At 50.5% G+C, this 20118-nt stretch overlaps 1 protein-coding gene across 2 annotated transcripts; it reads left to right on the top strand.

Annotated features, from left to right (window-relative positions):
* The first annotated feature begins 665 nt into the window (after window positions 1-665).
* On the top strand, window positions 666-17274 carry TBX3 (T-box transcription factor 3). Of its 2 annotated transcripts, XM_024931241.4 has the most exons (8): window positions 3013-4721; window positions 6386-6653; window positions 7560-7619; window positions 7881-8027; window positions 9876-9952; window positions 11062-11219; window positions 12707-13377; window positions 15231-17274. In XM_024931241.4, exons 1-8 carry the CDS (start codon window positions 4333-4335, stop codon window positions 15690-15692), a joined length of 2232 nt encoding a protein of 743 aa, XP_024787009.3. In that variant the 5' UTR covers window positions 3013-4332; the 3' UTR covers window positions 15693-17274. The 2 variants fall into 2 exon arrangements, with proteins under 2 accessions (XP_034790482.2, XP_024787009.3); XM_034934591.3 differs by lacking the exon at window positions 7560-7619 and having other exon boundaries at window positions 666-4721.
* Window positions 17275-20118: the final 2844 nt, after the last annotated feature.

Raw genomic sequence — 20118 nt, 5'->3', positions numbered from 1 at the left:
CAGAGACGCCAGAAATTATCTGGGTCTTTTCTGACCCGGAATCTGCCCTCTTTCTCCCTTCTCCTGCCCTTAAGTCACCCTTTTCTGGGACTCTGTTGAAGGGCAGGCTCTTTCAACGTCTCTAGTCTGTCTTTTGTTGAGTGTGAGACCGAAGGAAAGAGGATCGAGGGGTCTGCAGAGAGAAAAAGACCGCAGATAGCCGGCAGCTGGCGCCTAATGCCGGGGTCCGGGGAGCGCTGGCCTCGTGGGTTCTCCTGGAGGCCAGGCCCAGCACAAGCCTTCGGAACACGCTGGCCAATGTTTAACCCGAATGCAGTGGCCACCAGGCCGCTTTTGTTTGTTCGCAAATTAATCACCCAGCGCATGGCCGGCGCCAGAGTGGGTTTATCACCCACCGGGAGGGGGGCGCGCCGGGCACGCAGAGACAAAGAGGAGTTCGCACCTTCCCGCTTTTGATCCCAGAATTACGGCGGCCTCCCTGCCTAATACGAGCCTCCTGGGGCCGAGTCTGGGAGGTCAGTCATAATTGGCGGAAGTTTGCAGACCATTAGCAAGATGTCGACATTTTCGATTCGAACCCCGCAAACTTTCCTCTCGTTCTCTGCTTCGCGCGCTGGAGGTTGGTGTGAGAGAGGAGATGGGGGTCAGAAGTAGCGATCTGGGGTGATCACAGGGTTAAGTTAGAGCTATGGGCAAAAAATAGGCAATTGAGGGAGGAGGACAGTGTGAGGGGCAGAACTCCCTCTCAGTCCACCCGCGGAGCCAAAAACAAGTCTAGACATTTTTAAGTAAAATCCGCAAGCTCCCCTCCCATTTCCAAAGCTGACAGCTGGCCAGAATGCAGAGGAATGTCTCTCTGCTGTGCGTGGGACGCTTGGGGGCACCGAGTGGGTGAGGAGGAGGTCGGTCACAGTGTGGTTGTAGAACTACCTTGCTTCCACCCCAAGTAGTGGGGCAGAGATTGGCCTGCGAGGGCAGGCAGGCAAAACCAGATCGCTGGGATTTGGGGCCGCTCTTGAAAGAGCAGCGAAGGGGCCCCAGGCCCCGGAGGCGAGCAGTCTGGGGGAGGGGGTGCACTTTTTTTTCTATTTCTTTCTTTTCTTTTCTTTTTCTTTTTTTTTGGGGGGGGGGTCCCCAGAGACTCATGAAACCCTGCAGTGACCTCCGTGTTCTGTGTAAGGCGGGAAATGGCCTGGCCTTTCGCACCCTTCAGGTGGGGAGGAGGGGATGCGGGAGGGGGGGTTATGAGCCAACACTCTGGGGCACCACCACCTCGTATTTTTCCCTCTCTCTCCTTTCTCTATTTTAACCACTGGCAGAGACAGAGAGGACGCCAGAGAAAGACAGACTGAAAGGGAAAGAAAGGGGCGAGATGGCGAGCCAGACGGAGTTCGCAGAACCACACTATTCTCTCTGGTGACTTCAGGGAATTCCCAGCGCTGGCGCCAAGCTCTCTTAACCATGTGCGTCAAAAATGCGAGGCTGGAGAAGCCTGTCGCCTCAAAAGATCCTCCCCTATCTCAGCGTGGTTGGCCCACAAGAGCACTTCATTTTCACCCTTCCCTTGGTGCCACGTTGGGGTTTCGGGGTTGCTGGGGGTTGCGGGGGTGCACAAGGCAAAATGCGAGAGAGGCCTGTGCTGGCCTACAGAGACACACACATCCAAAGCCCTGAGTCTCTTAAACCCCTAAGCCCCCAGATCAGCCCTTTCTCCGTTCCCTTTCCATCGAAGAAGCTTTCATCTCAGGAAAGATAAAAGAACATTGTTTTCAAGATTTCCCTCCATCTAAGCAAGGATGGTCCAAGACATTGGCCCCCAGAATCAAGAACTGTGGGCTTAGGCGAATCCTCTGACCCCGGCCGGGCGCTGCGGTAACAGAGTTGGTAATTCGGCGATTGGTAAGATCCGGTCGTTTCCCTCCCGTCCGCCTAAGAGGAGGCCCCCACCCTACCCATACTAAAAACAGTCATCTCGCCTCTGAGGTGGGGGCGTTTCACGGTTTGTTTTACAAATTCACCCTCCCTCCCCGACTTCTGGCCAGATTAAGTCCCCGGGGTGGAGAAAGAACTGAGGCACCGAGAGATAAGTGCGATGCCTAGAGAAGATACCAGGCTGGCGCGCCTCCCCCAACCCAATCGCCCACCCCTTACCCTCTGCTGTGCACCCAGCCGGGCCTCGAGGTGAGGGCAGCGGCTTGGAGGGGACAGGCTCAGAACCCAGTCTCTCGCTGTGCTCGCTTTGTCCAGATCCTCCATTCTCTTCTCTACACCCACACCCACATCCAGGTGGAATATGGGGGCCCGCATGCAAATGAAAGACGAGATCCAAAAGGGCTGGTAAATGCATTTCATAAAAATCCCAAATCCATCTTCCCCAGGAGCTCAGGCAGGGCCAGCCGCGCAGGCTGTGTACGTGTTTGTGTGTACGTGTTTTTCGGTGTGTGTTTCAGTCCCAGTGTGTTGGCGCGTGTTCGAGTACAGATACACCGGGGGTGTTTGGGTACCCGCACATGGCTGCGGGTGGGGCGCAGTGGAGAGGAAGCCCACACATGCGTGTGCTGAGATATGGCCGCATCCTTGTGCTCCCCCAGCCCAGACGCAGGGGAGACCAGCACCGAGACACCCGAGCTCGGGAGCCCTTCAGCGGCGGCCGGGCGGAGCTTGGCTCCACGTGGGGCTGGAGAGCACGCAAGCCTGGAGTCTCGGCGCTCGCCTCTCCGCTGCCGCCGGCTTTTGTAGAACCGAGTGGCCGGATGGCAGCTCGCGGGGAGGCTCGGCCACCCGCCCGGCTCGCCCGGGGCAGGGAGAAGAAGGAGAGCTGGAAAGAGAACCGGCCGCGGCGGTCGGAGAGGCGAGCGGAGTGCAAGAGAGGCGAGCGCCCCTGCCCGGCGCCCGGGCGCGCTCTCCGCCTTCCCCGCCCGGCTCGCCTGCTCGCTGGCTCCCTCCCTCTCTCCCTCCCCCTTCCTCCTTGGCCCTGCCTCCTCCCTCGATCCCCGGCTGGATGACTGAGGCATTTCAGACGTGGGCTGAACCAGAGCGAGCGAGCTCAGGGGCTGCAGCGATCTCTCGATAAGCCACCTAGAGGCGACTCTGTGCGCGCGCGCTCCCCAGTGGCTCCCGCCCGCCCTCTGATCATGTTGACATATTCACAGGACAGGCAGTAGTACCGATGCGGCGCTGCGACGTTACAGTTTCCGACACCTTCTTTTTATAACTCAGCTCTATCCCCCAGCACTCGACCTGTGAAAACCACGCCTATGCAGCAACACAATTGGTCCGAAAGCGTCAAAGAGCCAATCAAGAGGCCTCCGGCTCCCCGCAGCCCACAGCGCAGCCCGACCTTCTAGAGCCGCCGAGCAGACGCCCGGTGAATTCTAGAGGCGGCGGAGGGTGGCGAGGAGCTCTCGCTTTCTCTCGCTCCCTCCCTCTCCGACTCCGTCTCTCTCTTTCTCTCTCTCTCTCTCCCCTCCCTCTCTTTCCCTCTGTTCCATTTTTTCCCCCTCTAAATCCTCCCTGCCGTGCGCGCCTGGACACAGATTTAGGAAGCGAATTCGCTCACGTTTTAGGACAAGGAAGAGAGGCACGGGAGAAGAGCCCAGCAAGATTTGGATTGAAACCGAGACACCCTCCGGAGGCTCGGAGCAGAGGAAGGAGGAGGAGGGCGGCGAACGGAAGCCAGTTTGCAATTCAAGTTTTGATAGCGCTGGTAGAAGGGGGTTTAAATCAGATTTTTTTTTTTTTAAAGGAGAGAGACTTTTTCCGCTCTCTCGCTCCCTGTTAAAGCCGGGTCTAGCACAGCTGCAGACGCCACCAGCGAGAAAGAGGGAGAGGAAGAGAGATAGGGGGCGGGGGAAGAAGAAAAAGAAAGGTAAAAAGTCTTCTAGGAGAACCTTTCACATTTGCAACAAAAGACCTAGGGGCTGGAGAGAGATTCCTGGGACGCAGGGCTGGAGTGTCTATTTCGAGCTCAGCGGCAGGGCTCGGGCGCGAGTCGAGACCCTGCTCGCTCCTCTCGCTTCTGAAACCGACGTTCAGGAGCGGCTTTTTAAAAACGCAAGGCACAAGGACGGTCACCCGCGCGACTATGTTTGCTGATTTTTCGCCTTGCTCTCTTTAAAAGCGGCCTCCCATTCTCCAAAAGACACTTTCCCTCCTCCCTTTGAAGTGCATTAGTTGTGATTTCTGCCTCCTTTTCTTTTTTCTTTCTTTTTTGTTTTGCTTTTTCCCCCCTTTTGAATTATGTGCTGCTGTTAAACAACAACAAAAAAAACAACAAAACACAGCAGCTGCGGACTTGTCCCCGGCTGGAGCCCAGCGCCCCGCCTGGAGTGGATGAGCCTCTCCATGAGAGATCCGGTCATTCCTGGGACAAGCATGGCCTACCATCCGTTCCTACCTCACCGGGCGCCGGACTTCGCCATGAGCGCGGTGCTGGGTCACCAGCCGCCGTTCTTCCCCGCGCTGACGCTGCCTCCCAACGGCGCGGCGGCGCTCTCGCTGCCGGGCGCCCTGGCCAAGCCGATCATGGATCAATTGGTGGGGGCGGCCGAGACCGGCATCCCGTTCTCCTCCCTGGGGCCCCAGGCGCATCTGAGGCCTTTGAAGACCATGGAGCCCGAAGAAGAGGTGGAGGACGACCCCAAGGTGCACCTGGAGGCTAAAGAACTTTGGGATCAGTTTCACAAGCGGGGCACCGAGATGGTCATTACCAAGTCGGGAAGGTAAGCAGTGGGAGCCTCCTCCCCTAAGCTGTTGGAGAGTTTTTTCCTCCCTTTATTTCTCTGCTCCCAGAACAGTCGGTTGGTCGGTTATTACGGCTTGGACGAAAAGTTAGTTCCCCTAGAAATGTATGCACAGACTTCCAGGCCCTGCCCCGGTGGCAGGAAATTTCAGCTTACCTGGGCATCTGCATGGGTCTTGCATTTGGTCTGCATCCTGGGTTCCCTCCCGAACAGACAGAATTTTTCAGTGGAGCACAGACATCCCTGCAGGGAGCAGGAAAGAAAAAAAAAAAAAGGCACTCTACTGCAAGAAACTCACTCTCCAAACCCTCCTGGAACATCCTTATTTCTTTGTTGATGTTGTGTTGTCTGTTTTATTTTGTTCTCAGAGAGAAAAACTTAAAGCCCTTTCCTTTTGTGTGGGTATTGGGAGGCTTGACACCATTCCCCGGCCCTTTCTGCCCTCCAGTCTAGCCTCTGGGTCTAAAGGGGCCTGCTGCTGCCCTGGTCAGAGAGAAATCGAAGGGCATTTTGGTTTGTTTGCCCACACTACTTCACGTGTCTGTAACCCAAGGGCGAGTTCAGCAGGCAATTTTGCATAATTTTAGATTATGTTTGCAGACTTAAGGAGCCAGTGAGGAGACACACACCTTTTTTTTAATGTGTGAATATTATCAACCATATTTTACATAATGTTTAAAGGTCCTTGCCTGACCAAAACCTGCCTGGAAGAGAAGATCCTGTAATAGTCATTTAAAATCACTGATTTTTTTTTGTAATAGCATTGAAGCCTGTAAAGGCATAAAGTTGATACAAAAATAAAATCCCCTTCATAATATCTTAAGCGTTCTGTCTCCTTCCAAGCTAAATGAGGCCAAAGTTTGGCATAAAATCCTCCTCAAATTCACAAGATATTTAGTCAGTTTTCCAGCAAAGTGCTTCCTTGCTTCCTTTTAAGTCAAGACTACAGAATGCCAACCCTTCTGTGAAATTAACAGCAATGTGGTGGCACAGTCTTGCGGTTTTGGACTGGCCTAAGAAGTGGGGGAATGTGTTAGCAGCTCCACGGGCAGATCGGTTATCAGGCCCGGGAGTGCACCGAAGTCTGCAAAATTCGTTCTGGGAACTCACTGAAGTCCAGTTTCACTTCGCCCACAGCGGGATTGCTATTCTGCAGCAGGGAGGGGTGCAACTTGACGTTCATTTCCTTGATAAGTTTAACATTTTCTCATCAATGGGTGGTGGAAAATTCTAGTCTTAACTGACCGCGCTTTACAAAAATCTTACCCCAACCTGTTTAGACCTAGATACCCACAGAAAAAGACATGGGCAAGAATTTGCTCTCAGGAGGGCAATCTGTAAAGTCAAGCAAGGAAAAAAAAATATTGAAGAAATTGATAGACAATGTAGAGAATTGCAGTGCCACAATGCATTTGTTTTGAACCTTGGGACGTCTAAATATGGCGAAACTGAGAATATTTAATACATTAGTTGTGGAAGAAAACGATTTTGCAGCCAGTTGCCTCACTCTGAAACATATAAGCTTATCAGTCACAATAGAAAGTCTTAGACTTGGTTTCAATATTATATGATACATAGGAAATCAAACCCAAGATTATGGGTGGTTTATCTTTCTTTTTCTTTTCTATTCTTTCGTTTTATAGGCGAATGTTTCCTCCATTTAAAGTGAGATGTTCTGGGCTGGATAAAAAAGCCAAATACATTTTATTGATGGACATTATAGCTGCTGATGACTGTCGTTATAAATTTCACAATTCTCGGTGGATGGTGGCTGGTAAGGCCGACCCCGAAATGCCAAAGAGGATGTACATTCACCCGGACAGCCCCGCTACTGGGGAACAGTGGATGTCCAAAGTCGTCACTTTCCACAAACTGAAACTCACCAACAACATTTCAGACAAACATGGATTTGTAAGTTTCATTGCTCTCTTCAGTAAAATTTTCTCCTTCTTCACTCAGTCAAAGGCAGTGCTTCCCCATTTCATGAGTTTCAGCCCAGACTTCTCCTTTGCTTCTCCCTAAGCATAGCAAACTTGTCCTTGTCTGGAAAAAGGATTCGGGGTGTTTCTCTCCAGATAATGGAAGGCCTGGCGTTCTAAAAGAAATGGGGCAAGAAAACTTACCGGCTTGTGTTCTATAGCAATTCCAGCTCTTTGGTAGATTCCTGACCTGAGAGTGAAGTTAAAAACCTTTTTTAAGAGCTAAAATCAATTTCAAGGCTATGTATTCCTAAAGGATTTGTTTTGTTTTAAAATATCATACTTCTGTTTTGAAACCAGCGATATTATTTTCTCAGGAGAGTTTACGTTTCGGAGCCTTGACTCTGTTGGTTAAATGGTGTGAATACATTTTTAAAAACTCGTTCTTTTACTAAAAAAAGAATTGGGCTTAGGTGGGAGTCCGGCTTACCCTAAATGAGGCTTAGATCTTCAGAAAAAAATGGTTTGTGTGTTGGGAATGTATATATGGATTCAGTGAGAGTGCTTAGAAACTTAGAAAACTTGCATTGCTTGTAGATATCAGGCAAAGGACCTTTTGCGCCTTTTCCTACCCCTCCCCAACATTTCAATAAAATAAACAGCGTGATAAGCAAGGAGTAAGCAGAAAGATTAGGCCCAGGAAGACGCGAATGGCACGGAAATATCTTCAGCGGGCAGGAATTGCATTTGAAGCCCTTGATTTGATTAAGGCATAAATATTCCTCTCTAGAGTTCAGCCTTTCAGGGCTTTAAGTGGATTGGGCTCGTCAATTAGTGGGCGCTTAAAGTACTGAATCATTTTGTAAATTAAAATGCATGTTTTTCTCTATCTTTTAAGACTTTGGCCTTCCCAAGTGATCACGCTACGTGGCAGGGGAATTATAGTTTTGGTACTCAGGTAGGCTAGGGTTCAAGGTATGAATGATCCTTAGATGGTGAGGGTGGGGGGGGCCCTTTGGCAACTGAGGAGCAATTTGGATTCTCCAGAAGATAACATCTGTGGAGCGAAACGTACCCAGGGGGTACTCCAAGGAGGTGGGCTCGGTACAAGCGTGGTACCCTGCGGTGGGGAAGATTTCAGCCTGGCAGGGGTCCTAAGATCCCGTTTGTTCTGCTAAATCCTTGTTTTATGTATGTCTCCTCTTCCCTGCCCCTGCAGACTATATTGAACTCCATGCACAAATACCAGCCCCGGTTCCACATTGTAAGAGCCAATGACATCTTGAAACTCCCTTATAGTACATTTCGGACATACTTGTTCCCCGAAACTGAATTCATCGCTGTGACTGCATACCAGAATGATAAGGTAAACTCAAGGGGCTTTCCTTTTTAATGGCGATATTTTGCCTTCCCCTTAAAAGCTGCTTTAAGTCAGGATGAGAAAGTTACAAGAGAGTGGAGACGAGAGTCTTGAGTTGTCTTTTGTGATTTGTGGAGCATTTGGGGGGAAAGGACAATGACACCTCGAGGAGACAGAAAAACACCTTGACTAGGTAGGAACAATGCTGAGCAAAAAAATGCCATACTAATTTTGCCACAGAGAAACTCCTAGTACTGCTGTCATTGATGCTACCCACTCCTCCCCTCCTTGGGCTTTGTCCTGTCTGTTTTAAGGTTCATCTTCTTCCCCTTGGGGAAGAAGGATCAAGAAGTCACATTCAAAAGGAACCAGCTAAAAATTTAAGGCAAAAGCCATTTGGGATCCTGGGAGGAGAATCCTAGTAGAGACCAGCTTTTCTCCCCTAGCCAGAAATCCTGAGTAGCTGGTCTGGTTTTTATTACCTTTTATGCTGCTGTGTTATGATGTGTGTGTGTGTGTGCATGTGTGTGCATGCATGCGTGTGGTTGGAAAAGCCTACCCTGATCACAGGGTCATATTAATCGAGTTGTCTGAGGCTTTTGAGTTGAGGTGGCCAAAGTCACCACTTCATTTGAATTCCCCCCCTCCCCCAGGCCTGAATCTGGAGGTTAGAAGGATCCCCAAAAGGGAACGCACCTGATATCTAGAGCTATGGTGGCCTGAAGGTCATGGGCACAGAAAAAGTGACCCTTACTGCTGATTCACCAGTTCCCAGATTGGCTGTTAGCAGTTATGGGGTGGGAGGAGGGACTGAAGACCCCTGCTCTGCAATCCTGGACTTCAAAGAGAGTCCATTTTACCTGACAACACACTTCATTTTGAACTCACTGTCATTGTCACTGTCCTTGGGTCCTCTGTGGACTTCATGATGGGGATGTTCCAGCTAAATTTCTTTAGTGTGAATACCAAAACATGATCTTCTCTCCCTGTGAAACCTGAAGTCTTCGATAGAGCAATTTATTCCAAGAACATGAATCCAACCAAGGGTACCCCTTTCCACCTCTGAGTAACTCTGTGTATATAACTTCTGCTCCCCACCAAGGGGAAGGGATTTGAATGATTACACACTATAGCATTTTTCTCAAAGTGCAAAATGCATGTGCCCTCTAGACCCAGAATCCTGTGAAATGAAGTTGTTAATGTAATAATAAAATGTAGCATTTTTGATCAGACAAAAAGGCCATGGGCCTTCTCCACCTAATGGCCATGGCAGAGCATATAAGTGAAAACAGATGTTTCCAGTGGTCATTCAGTACTGTAACTGTCAATATTGTAATTTCCTCAAACCACCCCCCAAGCAAAGAAAAAAAAAATTAAACTCACTCCCGCACTCACTCCCGCACAAGGGTAGTGAAACCCCATAAATCATTTATTGGATTCATGGAAAAGGAGTGTGTGTGTGTGTGTGTGTGTGTGTGTGTGTGTGTGTGAAGGGAGTATGCTATAATTTATGATTAATTGCACTGTATAAAAATCAAAATGAAAGCATAATTTTAAGATCTACAGGTTTTCCCTCTTGATGACTTTGACAACACTTCCATGTCTAAACCCAAACTGTTGGCTGCCCAAAGAAAAGAATTTCTTTGAATAATTTCATCCCCAAATCCCTGGTTTGGCCTCATATAGGAGATACAAGCCCTGCCACAGTTTCCTTATTATCTCCTTTCCCTGGCATATCTATATGACTTCTGTTGGCAGTCACATCTCTAGACTTGTTGAGTTGGGAAAAACACCCTCAAAACATTCTAGAAAATGAGAACAATGTCTCTGTCTTGCTTGTGTCTCTTCCAATAGATAACCCAGTTAAAAATAGACAACAACCCTTTTGCAAAAGGTTTCCGGGACACTGGAAATGGCCGAAGAGAAAAAAGGTGAGTTGAAACAATTATTTATTAGATAGTTTAGAAAAATCCCTTTTTTTAGGATCCAACTCTGAAGTGTTAGAAGTGAGATGCAGGCACTTATCCTAAGAGCAGGTGGAAATCATTCACTTTCCCCACTGCTACATTCTTGCCGCTATCAGTATACCCAGGACAAGTACTTTTCCTACCTCCTTACCTTTAAGGAAATTAACTAGGCTACACCATACTTATCTCTGGAAGAGAAGCATCAGGGATAATAGATTATACAGGGATGCCTATTAATTCCTAATTAATTTAAGTTCATCCTAGGCAGGTCCCAGAAAGAACCATGCCATTGACAAAATACTTGGGAATTTTTGCAATCCTGTCTTCCACATACCATCAGACAGAGCTGGGGACTTCGGAAAGATGTATGGCTCTCTCCCTCCTTCGTGGGGACATGTATCATTTTGCATTACGTAGACAGCTGGAGAGTATATGAAAGAGGGTCTCCCCTCCCCCACCCCCTTTCAAAGAATTTCTAAAATCCAGAAAATCACCCCCAAATTTTTAACCTATCCCCTTGGGGCAGGCATTAAAAAATAATTGCTAACAGCTAAATATATTTTTATTCCAATTAATTTGTTAGTAAAACGATTACAGCAAAGTGCAGCATGAAATAACCACTTGCTCCCAATCTTAGCCACCATCCAAAATTTGGGTATGCTGGGGACAGACAGCGTTGTGTTTGCAGGATTGGACACCCAGTTCTCCCTATATAAGGCTGGCAGTCCAGCTGTCTCTGACTAGATCCAGCCTCTTCTCCTGCTTTTAAATAAAATTTCACAGCCCAAGCAAATGCCTTTTCCTAAAGAAACGCCATCTTGAATAAATGCAACTGAAGCCTCCTTCCTTTCTCCCTAACCCTGTGCCACACTCTTCAGCCCAGTTAGAGGGTCAAGGACAAAGCTTGGGTCTATGTGGCTGCCCTGGGGCAAGCAGATTTCAGTGAATTAGCGTTGTCCCTGGGCAGCAGGCAGGGTGTGAGACATGTGTGTGCCGCTTTGGAAAGGGTAAGGGAAACAAAGAGGGGAAACGTATGTTACATTCTGTAACCTGGGTGTGGGCTTCTGCCACAGAAAACAGCTCACCCTGCAGTCCATGAGGGTGTTTGATGAAAGACACAAAAAGGAGAATGGGACCTCCGATGAGTCCTCCAGTGAACAAGCAGCTTTCAACTGCTTCGCCCAGGCTTCTTCTCCAGCCGTCTCCACTGTAGGGACATCGAACCTCAAAGGTAAACCATGTCACCTTTGTGATCACTGGACTCCAGTTCCTCGTGGCCTGGAAGAGTTGAAGGGGGATGGGGCACCAACCAGGGCACTTGCCCTTTACAAGCTAGAAGCCTTCTAAACATCCTTAAACAGAAGCCAGAGTTCAAAAAGGGCTATCAGGTGTGTCTCCCCTTCCCCGCTAAGGCAGTAGAAGGAGAGCACAGAGGCCTTTCTCCCAGATCCTTATTTGGCTGGTGGGGAGGGGAGGTGGGTGTCTGTTTGCATACTACCTCTTGGCAAGCAGCTTCGAAAACTTGCTTGAAGCGCTTCTCTCTTTTCTCTCTGTCTCTGTTTCTTTCTCCTCCCATTCTCTCCAACCAACAGAGGCTCCAACTGCTGACTTTTCACTGTCTTTGAACTCTAGGTTACAATGTGTTGGACTGGGTGGGGGGGAAGCAAGGGATTCTCTGCCACCTGGAACCGAGAAGGTGGCCTAGAAAACATCCAGCTATAAAGCAACAGTTGACCTGGGAGAGGAGGTGGAGCACTGGGGATCTGCGGTGGGGGTAGAGCTGGGGGAGGTGGGTGAGGAGTGGACGAGATGGCTCAAATCCCCCCTCAGTTACCTGTGTTTAAAGAGCAAGCACTATTTATTTGGAAAGACACACACACACACACACACACACACACACACACACACACACATTCTTCTCTCTCTCAACGGGAAGAAACCTGTTTTTTAGTGAAATAAAATGCAAGTCCTTTATGTCTTCAATCCATTTAAGCTTTAAACATAAAATAGGATCCCTTTTTCTTTTCTTCTGGTGGAACACCCACAGAGGGTGTGGTAAAAGCAAAAAAGAATCTATGATTGTCCCCGGGCTGTGAGCCGTCTGTCCGACACTCATCTCTCTCTGCAGGGACTGGGGCAAATACAAAAGGTTCAACTGAGTACTGGTGTTGAAGGACAGGTGTCCGTTCTGCCATTATCAATTCAGATGTCAGGGTTCTTGCCAAACAAATCCTTCCAGAGTAATTCACAAATTTGTGGAAAGTGCTGCTCTCTGTCATTCACTGATTTTTTGATAGTAATTAGAATATGTTCCAGCTGTGAGTTTTAATGTTACTTTTTACTTTAAAAAAGTTAATTTGCAATCGAATGGGGAAATGCATGTGAAATCTGCCACTGTAGGAACTCAAAAAAAGAAGTAAAATTCATTAAAATAAGAAGAGCTACTGATTAGGGGATTGTCCATCTAAGGGAAAGTTTAAACTCTGGGTAATTAAATTCATAATCGCTTATTGAATTTTCCAGCAATGTTGTTGGGCACGATTATCCCCATTTTGCAGATGACAACACTGAGGTGCAGAGAGGCTAAGGGGCTTTCCCCGGGATTACACAGCCACTAAGCCACGAGCTGGGATTCCAACTTGGGAACTGTTGGAGTTCCGTTGGCTCATACTGGAGATAACGCCCTTCTGCCTTGGTTTTTTCCTTCTCCTGTGGTAGATTTATGTCCCAGCGACGGTGAGAGCGACGCCGAGGCCGAGAGCAAAGAGGAGCACGGCCCCGAGGCCTGCGACGCGGCCAAGATCTCCACCACCACGTCGGAGGAGCCCTGCCGTGACAAGGGCAGCCCCGCGGTCAAGGCTCACCTTTTCGCTGCTGAGCGGCCCCGGGACAGCGGGCGGCTGGACAAAGCGTCGCCCGACTCACGCCATAGCCCCGCCACCATCTCGTCCAGCACTCGCGGCCTGGGCGCGGAGGAGCGCAGGAGCCCGGTTCGCGAGGGCACAGCCCCGGCCAAGGTGGAAGAGGCGCGCGCGCTCCCGGGCAAGGAGGCCTTCGCGCCGCTCACGGTGCAGACGGACGCGGCCGCCGCGCACCTGGCCCAGGGCCCCCTGCCTGGCCTCGGCTTCGCCCCGGGCCTGGCGGGCCAACAGTTCTTCAACGGGCACCCGCTCTTCCCGCACCCCAGCCAGTTTGCCATGGGGGGCGCCTTCTCCAGCATGGCGGCCGCGGGCATGGGGCCCCTCCTGGCCACCGTTTCTGGGGCCTCCACCGGTGTCTCGGGCCTGGATTCCACGGCCATGGCCTCTGCCGCCGCGGCGCAGGGACTGTCCGGGGCGTCCGCGGCCACCCTGCCCTTCCACCTCCAGCAGCACGTCCTGGCCTCTCAGGTATGGATCCTTCTTCCCGCCTCCTCCAGTCTTTCCACCTTTCGTCCAGTTTCCCTGTCCTTTGCCAGCAGACCCTCACCCGATCCCTTTGGCCTAGTAGCTATAATAATTTTTACTGAGCCATTACCGGGTTCAAGGCTTAGCTCATGGAGTTATTATGACTTCATTCTCCCCATTCACCCCAAAAAACTTTAAAATTTTTCCGAAGTTAAAGGCTGTTTCCAGCAGAGTAGATAGGTAGTAACAAAGATAACAGCTGGACACAGCACTTACTTTCAGGCATTCTTCTAAGTGCTTGCTCTGTATTGACTCATTTGACCTAACCCTTCAGGGGTACTATTATCACCTCCACTTTACAGATGAAGGCGAAGACGCCCAGAGATGTTGAGTGACTTGTCCAAGGTCACACAGCGGGTACATGGTGGAGCTGAGACTCAACCCCAGGCTGTCTGACTCCAGGGCCTCTTTGAGGGTTTCTGATTTTAGCTTCAGAGCTGACATGTCTCTTAAGTGTCTCATAGCCAACCCTCCCCCCGGAATGGGACTCTAGGCCTGGGGAGGGGAAGTGACTACTTCCTGAGTAGGAGTTCAGTCTTGATTCCTCCAGCCTTTCCTCCCAGTTCGTAGCTCTTCTCCCCACCCCCAACCCCAAGCAGGCCAGCCTATTCCTCGAAGGGTTAATGGTTTGTGCACACGTGGGAAATGTCAGAGGACAGGGATAAGCAGGGACTGGGGCAGGCCTGGAGGCCTGTGTGTGGCTCAGACAGCTGTGCTGGGGGGAGGTCTCAGGCGGCTGGAAACACCCTGAACTCGATGAAAAGGTTCTATGAGGTTTTGCATGCTGTTGCCTTTTGTTTTGTCTGAGCACATTCGTCTCGTCTCCCTTCCCTGCGCCAAGAAACCAGATTGGCCTCCCCCCTCCAGGGAGGAGGGAGCTGAGGAAAGGCTTGGCTTCTGGCATTTCTCAATTCCTCCCATCTCCTCTGCTGGCTTCTCCTGGAGACCCTGTCCTAGGTAGGCAGGTGGTTGGTACACCAAGGACTACCTGAACAGACAAAACCTTAAGGGCACCTCAAGGCATGATGCAGAGAACTGGCCCAGGCCAGGGTGCCTGCATCTTAAATGCTGCTTCTGCCAATTCCCAGCTTAGTGCACTCCTGAACTCCTGCGGCCTACCTCGGCTTCTCACCTGGAACACCAGTGAATCATGCTGGACGATTTCTTTGTCTCTGTTTATAACAAATGCCCTTTTATTTCCCTCCCCCAGCCCCAGTTTCCTTTTGCTTAAGATCTTCACTGTCTGTTTTTGTTTTGTTTTGTTTTTTGGAGAAACTTCTAGGATTGGGGTGGGAGGATGGGGGTTGGGGAAGAAGAAAGATTTAAAAAATTATTCCTAATAATTTATGTCCTCTGGCTTCCCCTTGGTTACCTCTGTGGGGTAAACTGAATCTGTATCCCCATTTAACAGGTGCAAGGAGATTTCCTGGGGGCTGCACACACTGTGTACAGCATATTGCAGGCTTTCACTCATTTAATATCTACAAAGTCCTCAATAAGTATATGAATTACTTATGATTTCCCTGTTTTTTCTTCCTATAAGGAAGCTGAGGCACAAGTTAATCAAAGTCTCTTGGCCTAGGGTGACACAGCTAAGATTTGTACCTAGAGATTTCTGAGTGTTGACTTCTCTCCTGCCCCCACCCATCTCCCCCCCCCCAAAAAAACACAACAACAACAACAACAGAACATACCAGGGATTCATGGCTTGCCCAATGTTGGAGGGGGAGAAGAGAGGAGAGGGATAAGCTCCTCCCACCCGGCTGACTCGCTGTGTGTCTCTTTTCTCACCCCAGGGCCTGGCCATGTCCCCTTTCGGAAGCCTGTTCCCTTACCCCTACACGTACATGGCCGCAGCGGCGGCCGCCTCCTCCGCGGCAGCCTCCAGCTCGGTGCACCGCCACCCCTTCCTCAATCTGAACACCATGCGCCCGCGGCTGCGCTACAGCCCCTACTCCATCCCGGTGCCGGTCCCGGACGGCAGCAGTCTGCTCACCACCGCCCTGCCCTCCATGGCGGCGGCCGCGGGGCCCCTGGACGGCAAAGTCGCCGCCCTGGCCGCCAGCCCGGCCTCGGTGGCGGTGGACTCGGGCTCTGAACTCAACAGCCGCTCCTCCACGCTCTCCTCCAGCTCCGTGTCCTTGTCGCCCAAACTCTGCGCGGAGAAAGAGGCGGCCACCAGCGAACTGCAGAGCATCCAGCGGTTGGTTAGCGGCTTGGAAGCCAAGCCGGACAGGTCCCGCAGCGCGTCCCCGTAGACCCGTCCCAGACACGTCTTTTCATTCCAGTCCAGTTCAGGCTGCCGTGCACTTTGTCGGATATAAAATAAACCACGGGCCCGCCATGGCGTTAGCCCTTCCTTTTGCAGTTGCGTCTGGGAAGGGGCCCCGGACTCCCTCGAGAGAATGTGCTAGAGACAGCCCCTGTCTTCTTGGCGTGGTTTATATGTCCGGGATCTGGATCAGATTCTGGGGGCTCAGAAACGTCGGTTGCATTGAGCTATTGGGGGTAGGAGTTCCAACATTTATGTCCAGAGCAACTTCCAGCAAGGCTGTTCTGGGTCTCTGCCCACCAGGCGGGGAGGTGTTCAAAGACATCTCCCTCAGTGCGGATTTATATGTATATTTTTCCTTCACTGTGTCAAGTGGAAACAAAAACAAAATCTTTCAAAAAAAAATCGGGACAAGTGAACACATTAACATGATTCTGTTTGTGCAGATTAAAAACTTTATAGGGACTTGCATTATCGGTTCTCAATAAATTACTGAGCAGCTTTGTTTGGGGAGGGAAGTCCCTACCATCCTTGTTTAGTCTATATTAAGAAAATCTGTGTCTTTTTAATATTCTTGTGATGTTTTCAGAGCCGCTGTAGGTCTCTTCTTGCATGTCCACAGTAATGTATTTGTGGTTTTTATTTTGAACGCTTGCTTTTAGAGAGAAAACAATATAGCCCCCTACCCTTTTCCCAATCCTTTGCCCTCAAATCAGTGACCCAAGGGAGGGGGGGATTTAAAGGGAAGGAGTGGGCAAAACACATAAAATGAATTTATTTTATCTAAGCTCTGTAGCAGGATTCATGTCGTTCTTTGACAGTTCTTTCTCTTTCCTGTATATGCAATAACAAGGTTTTAAAAAAAATAATAAAGAAGTGAGACTATTAGACAAAGTATTTATGTAATTATTTGATAACTCTTGTAAATAGGTGGAATATGAATGCTTGGAAAATTAAACTTTAATTTATTGACATTGTACATAGCTCTGTGTAAATAGAATTGCAACTGTCAGGTTTTGTGTTCTTGTTTTCCTTTAGTTGGGTTTATTTCCAGGTCACAGAATTGCTGTTAACACTAGAAAACACACTTCCTGCACCAACACCAATACCCTTTCAAAAGAGTTGTCTGCAACATTTTTGTTTTCTTTTTTAATGTCCAAAAGTGGGGGAAAGTGCTATTTCCTATTTTCGCCAAAATTGGGGAAGGAGTGCCACTTTCCAGCTCCACTTCAAATTCCTTAAAATATAACTGAGATTGCTGTGGGGAGGGAGGAGGGCAGAGGCTGTGGTTTGACTTTTTAATTTTTCTTTTGTTACTTGTATTTGCTAGTCTCTGATTTCCTCAAAATGAAGTGGAATTTACTACTGTTGTCAGTATCGGTGTTTTGAATTGGTGCCTATAGAGATATATTCACAGTTCAAAAGTCAGGTGCTGAGAGATGGTTTAAAGACAAATTCATGAAGGTATATTTTGTGTTATAGTTGTTGATGAGTTCTTTGGTTTTCTGTATTTTTCCCCCTCTCTTTAAAACATCACTGAAATTTCAATAAATTTTTATTGAAATGTCTTTGGGCCTTGTGTTAAATGTTTTTTTCTTTGGGAACCTTTCCTGAAGGTGGACAGTCAGGGGAGGGTTTAGTATCTTCTGGTTCTGAGTTTACCCCCTTCCCTTCGCCTTTAAATAATTAAGACCGCCCCCAGCGAACCAAAATGAGATGTCACTCAAGTTACAAAGCTAAAAACAAAAGTCCCTTACTTGAGCGAAGGGAGCCACTTCAATCTGAAATTACTTTCCCTTTAAATTAGGGAGCAAAGCAGGGAGACGGAAAGGGGCCTGATGAGAATACAGAAAGAAGAGTAATTTCAGATACTTTTAAGTTTTAATGGAAAAAGACTGATGTGCTCCCTAAGTCAGGTTTTCCCACCCGAATCCGACCAAAAGTCAGCTCGGCAAGTACGAATGTTTTTCGTTTTAAGCTCGCCCTCACTTTTGACATCAATCTGGCGAATCCAAGTCGAAAATATCTTCTTGCACCAGTGTGTTTGGCTCGGGGAAAAGGCCAGCAGAATGCCCCAGCAGTCCGAGGGCGCTTGGCTAGGCAGCAACCCTCCAGGTTGTAGAAGTGGACAAGACGCAACGCCTTTCCACTCGGCAACCCCCCACACAGCCTGCAGTCCCTGGTGCCTCAAATTGAACCCGGCTGGCCCAAGGCGCCCGCCCCTACGAGGCCCCATCCATCCCGAGTTGTGCGTGCGAAGCGCGGCCAGCTCCGCGAAAACTTAGCTGTGTCACGCGAGGGAGGAGGGAAATTATCCCCGAAAGGGGAAAGGTAATTCCAGGGTGCACATTTCACCCCCTCCAAGGCAAAAGTCACCTAGGAGGCTGACATCCTCCCCTAGTCTCCCCTTCAAACCCGTCTCCAGGCTGTTCGGGGAGTTGCCTTTTGAAGTTCAATTTATCTTTGAAACATTCAATAAAAAATGATGAGGCACTGTCAGTCTTTTGGTCTCCCGACCCCCAGCCTCGCCTCCGAGGTGTGTGTCTGTTGGGGGGCGGGGGCGGCACGGGAAGGTTCGAGGGTTAGTCCTTAGCCCTTTTCTTGCCCTGGGGGCCATGACGTGAAGACCCAGCTGGAGCCTGCCTGGCGGCTGCCTCCCTCCCCACCCCCCACCCGCCACCCCCTGGAGCCCGCCAGCCCGGCCCCAAGTCCCTGTCACCTTCAGGCCTCTTGAATGACCGGAGAGGAGGACGCCCCCTCCCTTCCCTCATCCTGTACTTGGAAGGGATCGAGGTCGAGACCTTTTGGAGAGCGGGGCAAAGCCCCTTCCATCTCTGGCCAGGCACGTGGGGACCCCTACAGCCTCCTCTGCGATGTCTCCAGGGGTGGGAGGGAAGACAGACAACCAGAGTATGTTGGTGCGGAGTCGCGGGGGGGAGAGGGGCGGGGTGCGCTGCGGGGGTGGCAGGGCCTGAGCTGAGACGGGCCCTGGGGACCTTTGAGGCTGGGGCTCCCCCGAGGACTGGGAGATTTCCAGGGCGCGCTCCTTCCGCGCAGCGGCTACAGCCTGAAGGGGGCAGCTCTGGATCCAGCGACAACGCGCGGTGTCCGCGCCTCTGAGAAGGTGCTAGTTGGCTGGTTGCGCTCTCCCGAATTGGGGAAAAAAGAACTCAGCCTCAAAAAGGGAAGAAATGCTTTTCTTTTCTCTTCTTTCTCAGTCCAAATTTGCTTACCTCCTCCCTTCTCTCCCCCCGACCCCGATTTGGGGACCCTGCTCAGACGTGTGTCCAGCCTCTCTTACTGGCGCTCCTCCTTTTTTTTTTTTTTTTTTAATCTCCTGTGTATCTCATTTGTATATTGTGATGTTAATGAGTAACTCCTGTAGCGCTGATGGGCGGGGGGTGGAGGGGATGAACGGCTCGCAGTCTCTCTGGATTTTGCTGCCTATTACTCACCTGGCGCCGGTCGCAATCTCGCCGCAGGCTTTATGGTGGCTGCGGCCGCCCCAGAGGCCACTCAGGGCAGGCGCCTTCGCCTTTTTTCTGGGCTTCGAGTGCCACCTATCTGTCTCGTCTACGAATGCGTCCAGGTCGCCGCAGCTGGCTCGGCACCCCAGCGCCTCCCGGGTTCCGGAACTTGGGCGCTTCGCCTTTGCCCCTTCTCATCCCCACCACTCCCAGCCCCACTCCCCTCCTCCTCCGTCCCCAGCCCCATTCTCAGCCTCGGAAGAAGCTGCCTTCCCCTCTTTCCTGGATATCACTTTCACTCCTGTTTGTGCCTCAGATGAGAAAAACAGCCCTGCCCTCCTCTGGGTTTCCAAAGAATGTTAGAAAATTCAGTGCGGGAACCCTGGCTCGTAATTCTCTGGACAAGTTCCTTGCTGCTTGTAGAAATCTCTAGACCCTTGTTCTGGACCCCGCCTGGCGGGGGATAACCTGAATTCGCGATGGGTCGATAGAGAAAGGATACCTCCTTCCCCAACATACACACCTCAAATTCTGCCCTGGGGACAACTTGCCTGTACCGGGATGCTCTCTTTTTTACTCCACAACTTTGGAAGTTTTTGTTTTTTAACCTGGCCGCGTCTACAAGGACAAAGGCCATGACTCGCGGGAGCAGCAGTCCCTACGAGGGTCAGCTACCGCAGCCTGCAGGGCCCAGCACCTTCGTGATTTGTAGATTTAAGGTGACAAATGCGGGTGCCGGTCAGAGGCCTCCAACCCCTGCCTGTCGGGAAGGTCGGCTCCAGTCCTGGCTGCGCCCTGGCGTCTGAGACCCGCGGAGGGGAGGGGATGGGGTCTCCTTTTGCTGTGCTTTGAGCCGCGGGTGAAGGCGTCCGGGTTCCTGCTGACCTCCCGGCGCTAATTGCAGGGGCCGAAGGGCGCGCTCGGGCAGAGGCAGGGGTCACGACC

Source organism: Pan paniscus, chromosome 10 (genome assembly GCF_029289425.2).
Source record: "Pan paniscus chromosome 10, NHGRI_mPanPan1-v2.0_pri, whole genome shotgun sequence".
NCBI classification, from domain to species: domain Eukaryota; kingdom Metazoa; phylum Chordata; class Mammalia; order Primates; family Hominidae; genus Pan; species Pan paniscus.
The sequence above is the reverse complement of the archived record's forward strand: the minus strand, read 5'-3'. Positions and strand labels throughout refer to the sequence as shown.

Coding starts and splice junctions, on each gene's coding strand:
- TBX3 (XM_024931241.4), top strand. CDS start 4,333: ATGAGCCTCTCCATGAGAGATCCGGTCATTCCTGGGACAAGCATGGCC. Junction 7,620..7,880: donor ATTATAGTTTTGGTACTCAG/GTAGGCTAGGGT, acceptor CTGCCCCTGCAG/ACTATATTGAACTCCATGCA. Junction 8,028..9,875: donor CTGCATACCAGAATGATAAG/GTAAACTCAAGG, acceptor CTCTTCCAATAG/ATAACCCAGTTAAAAATAGA.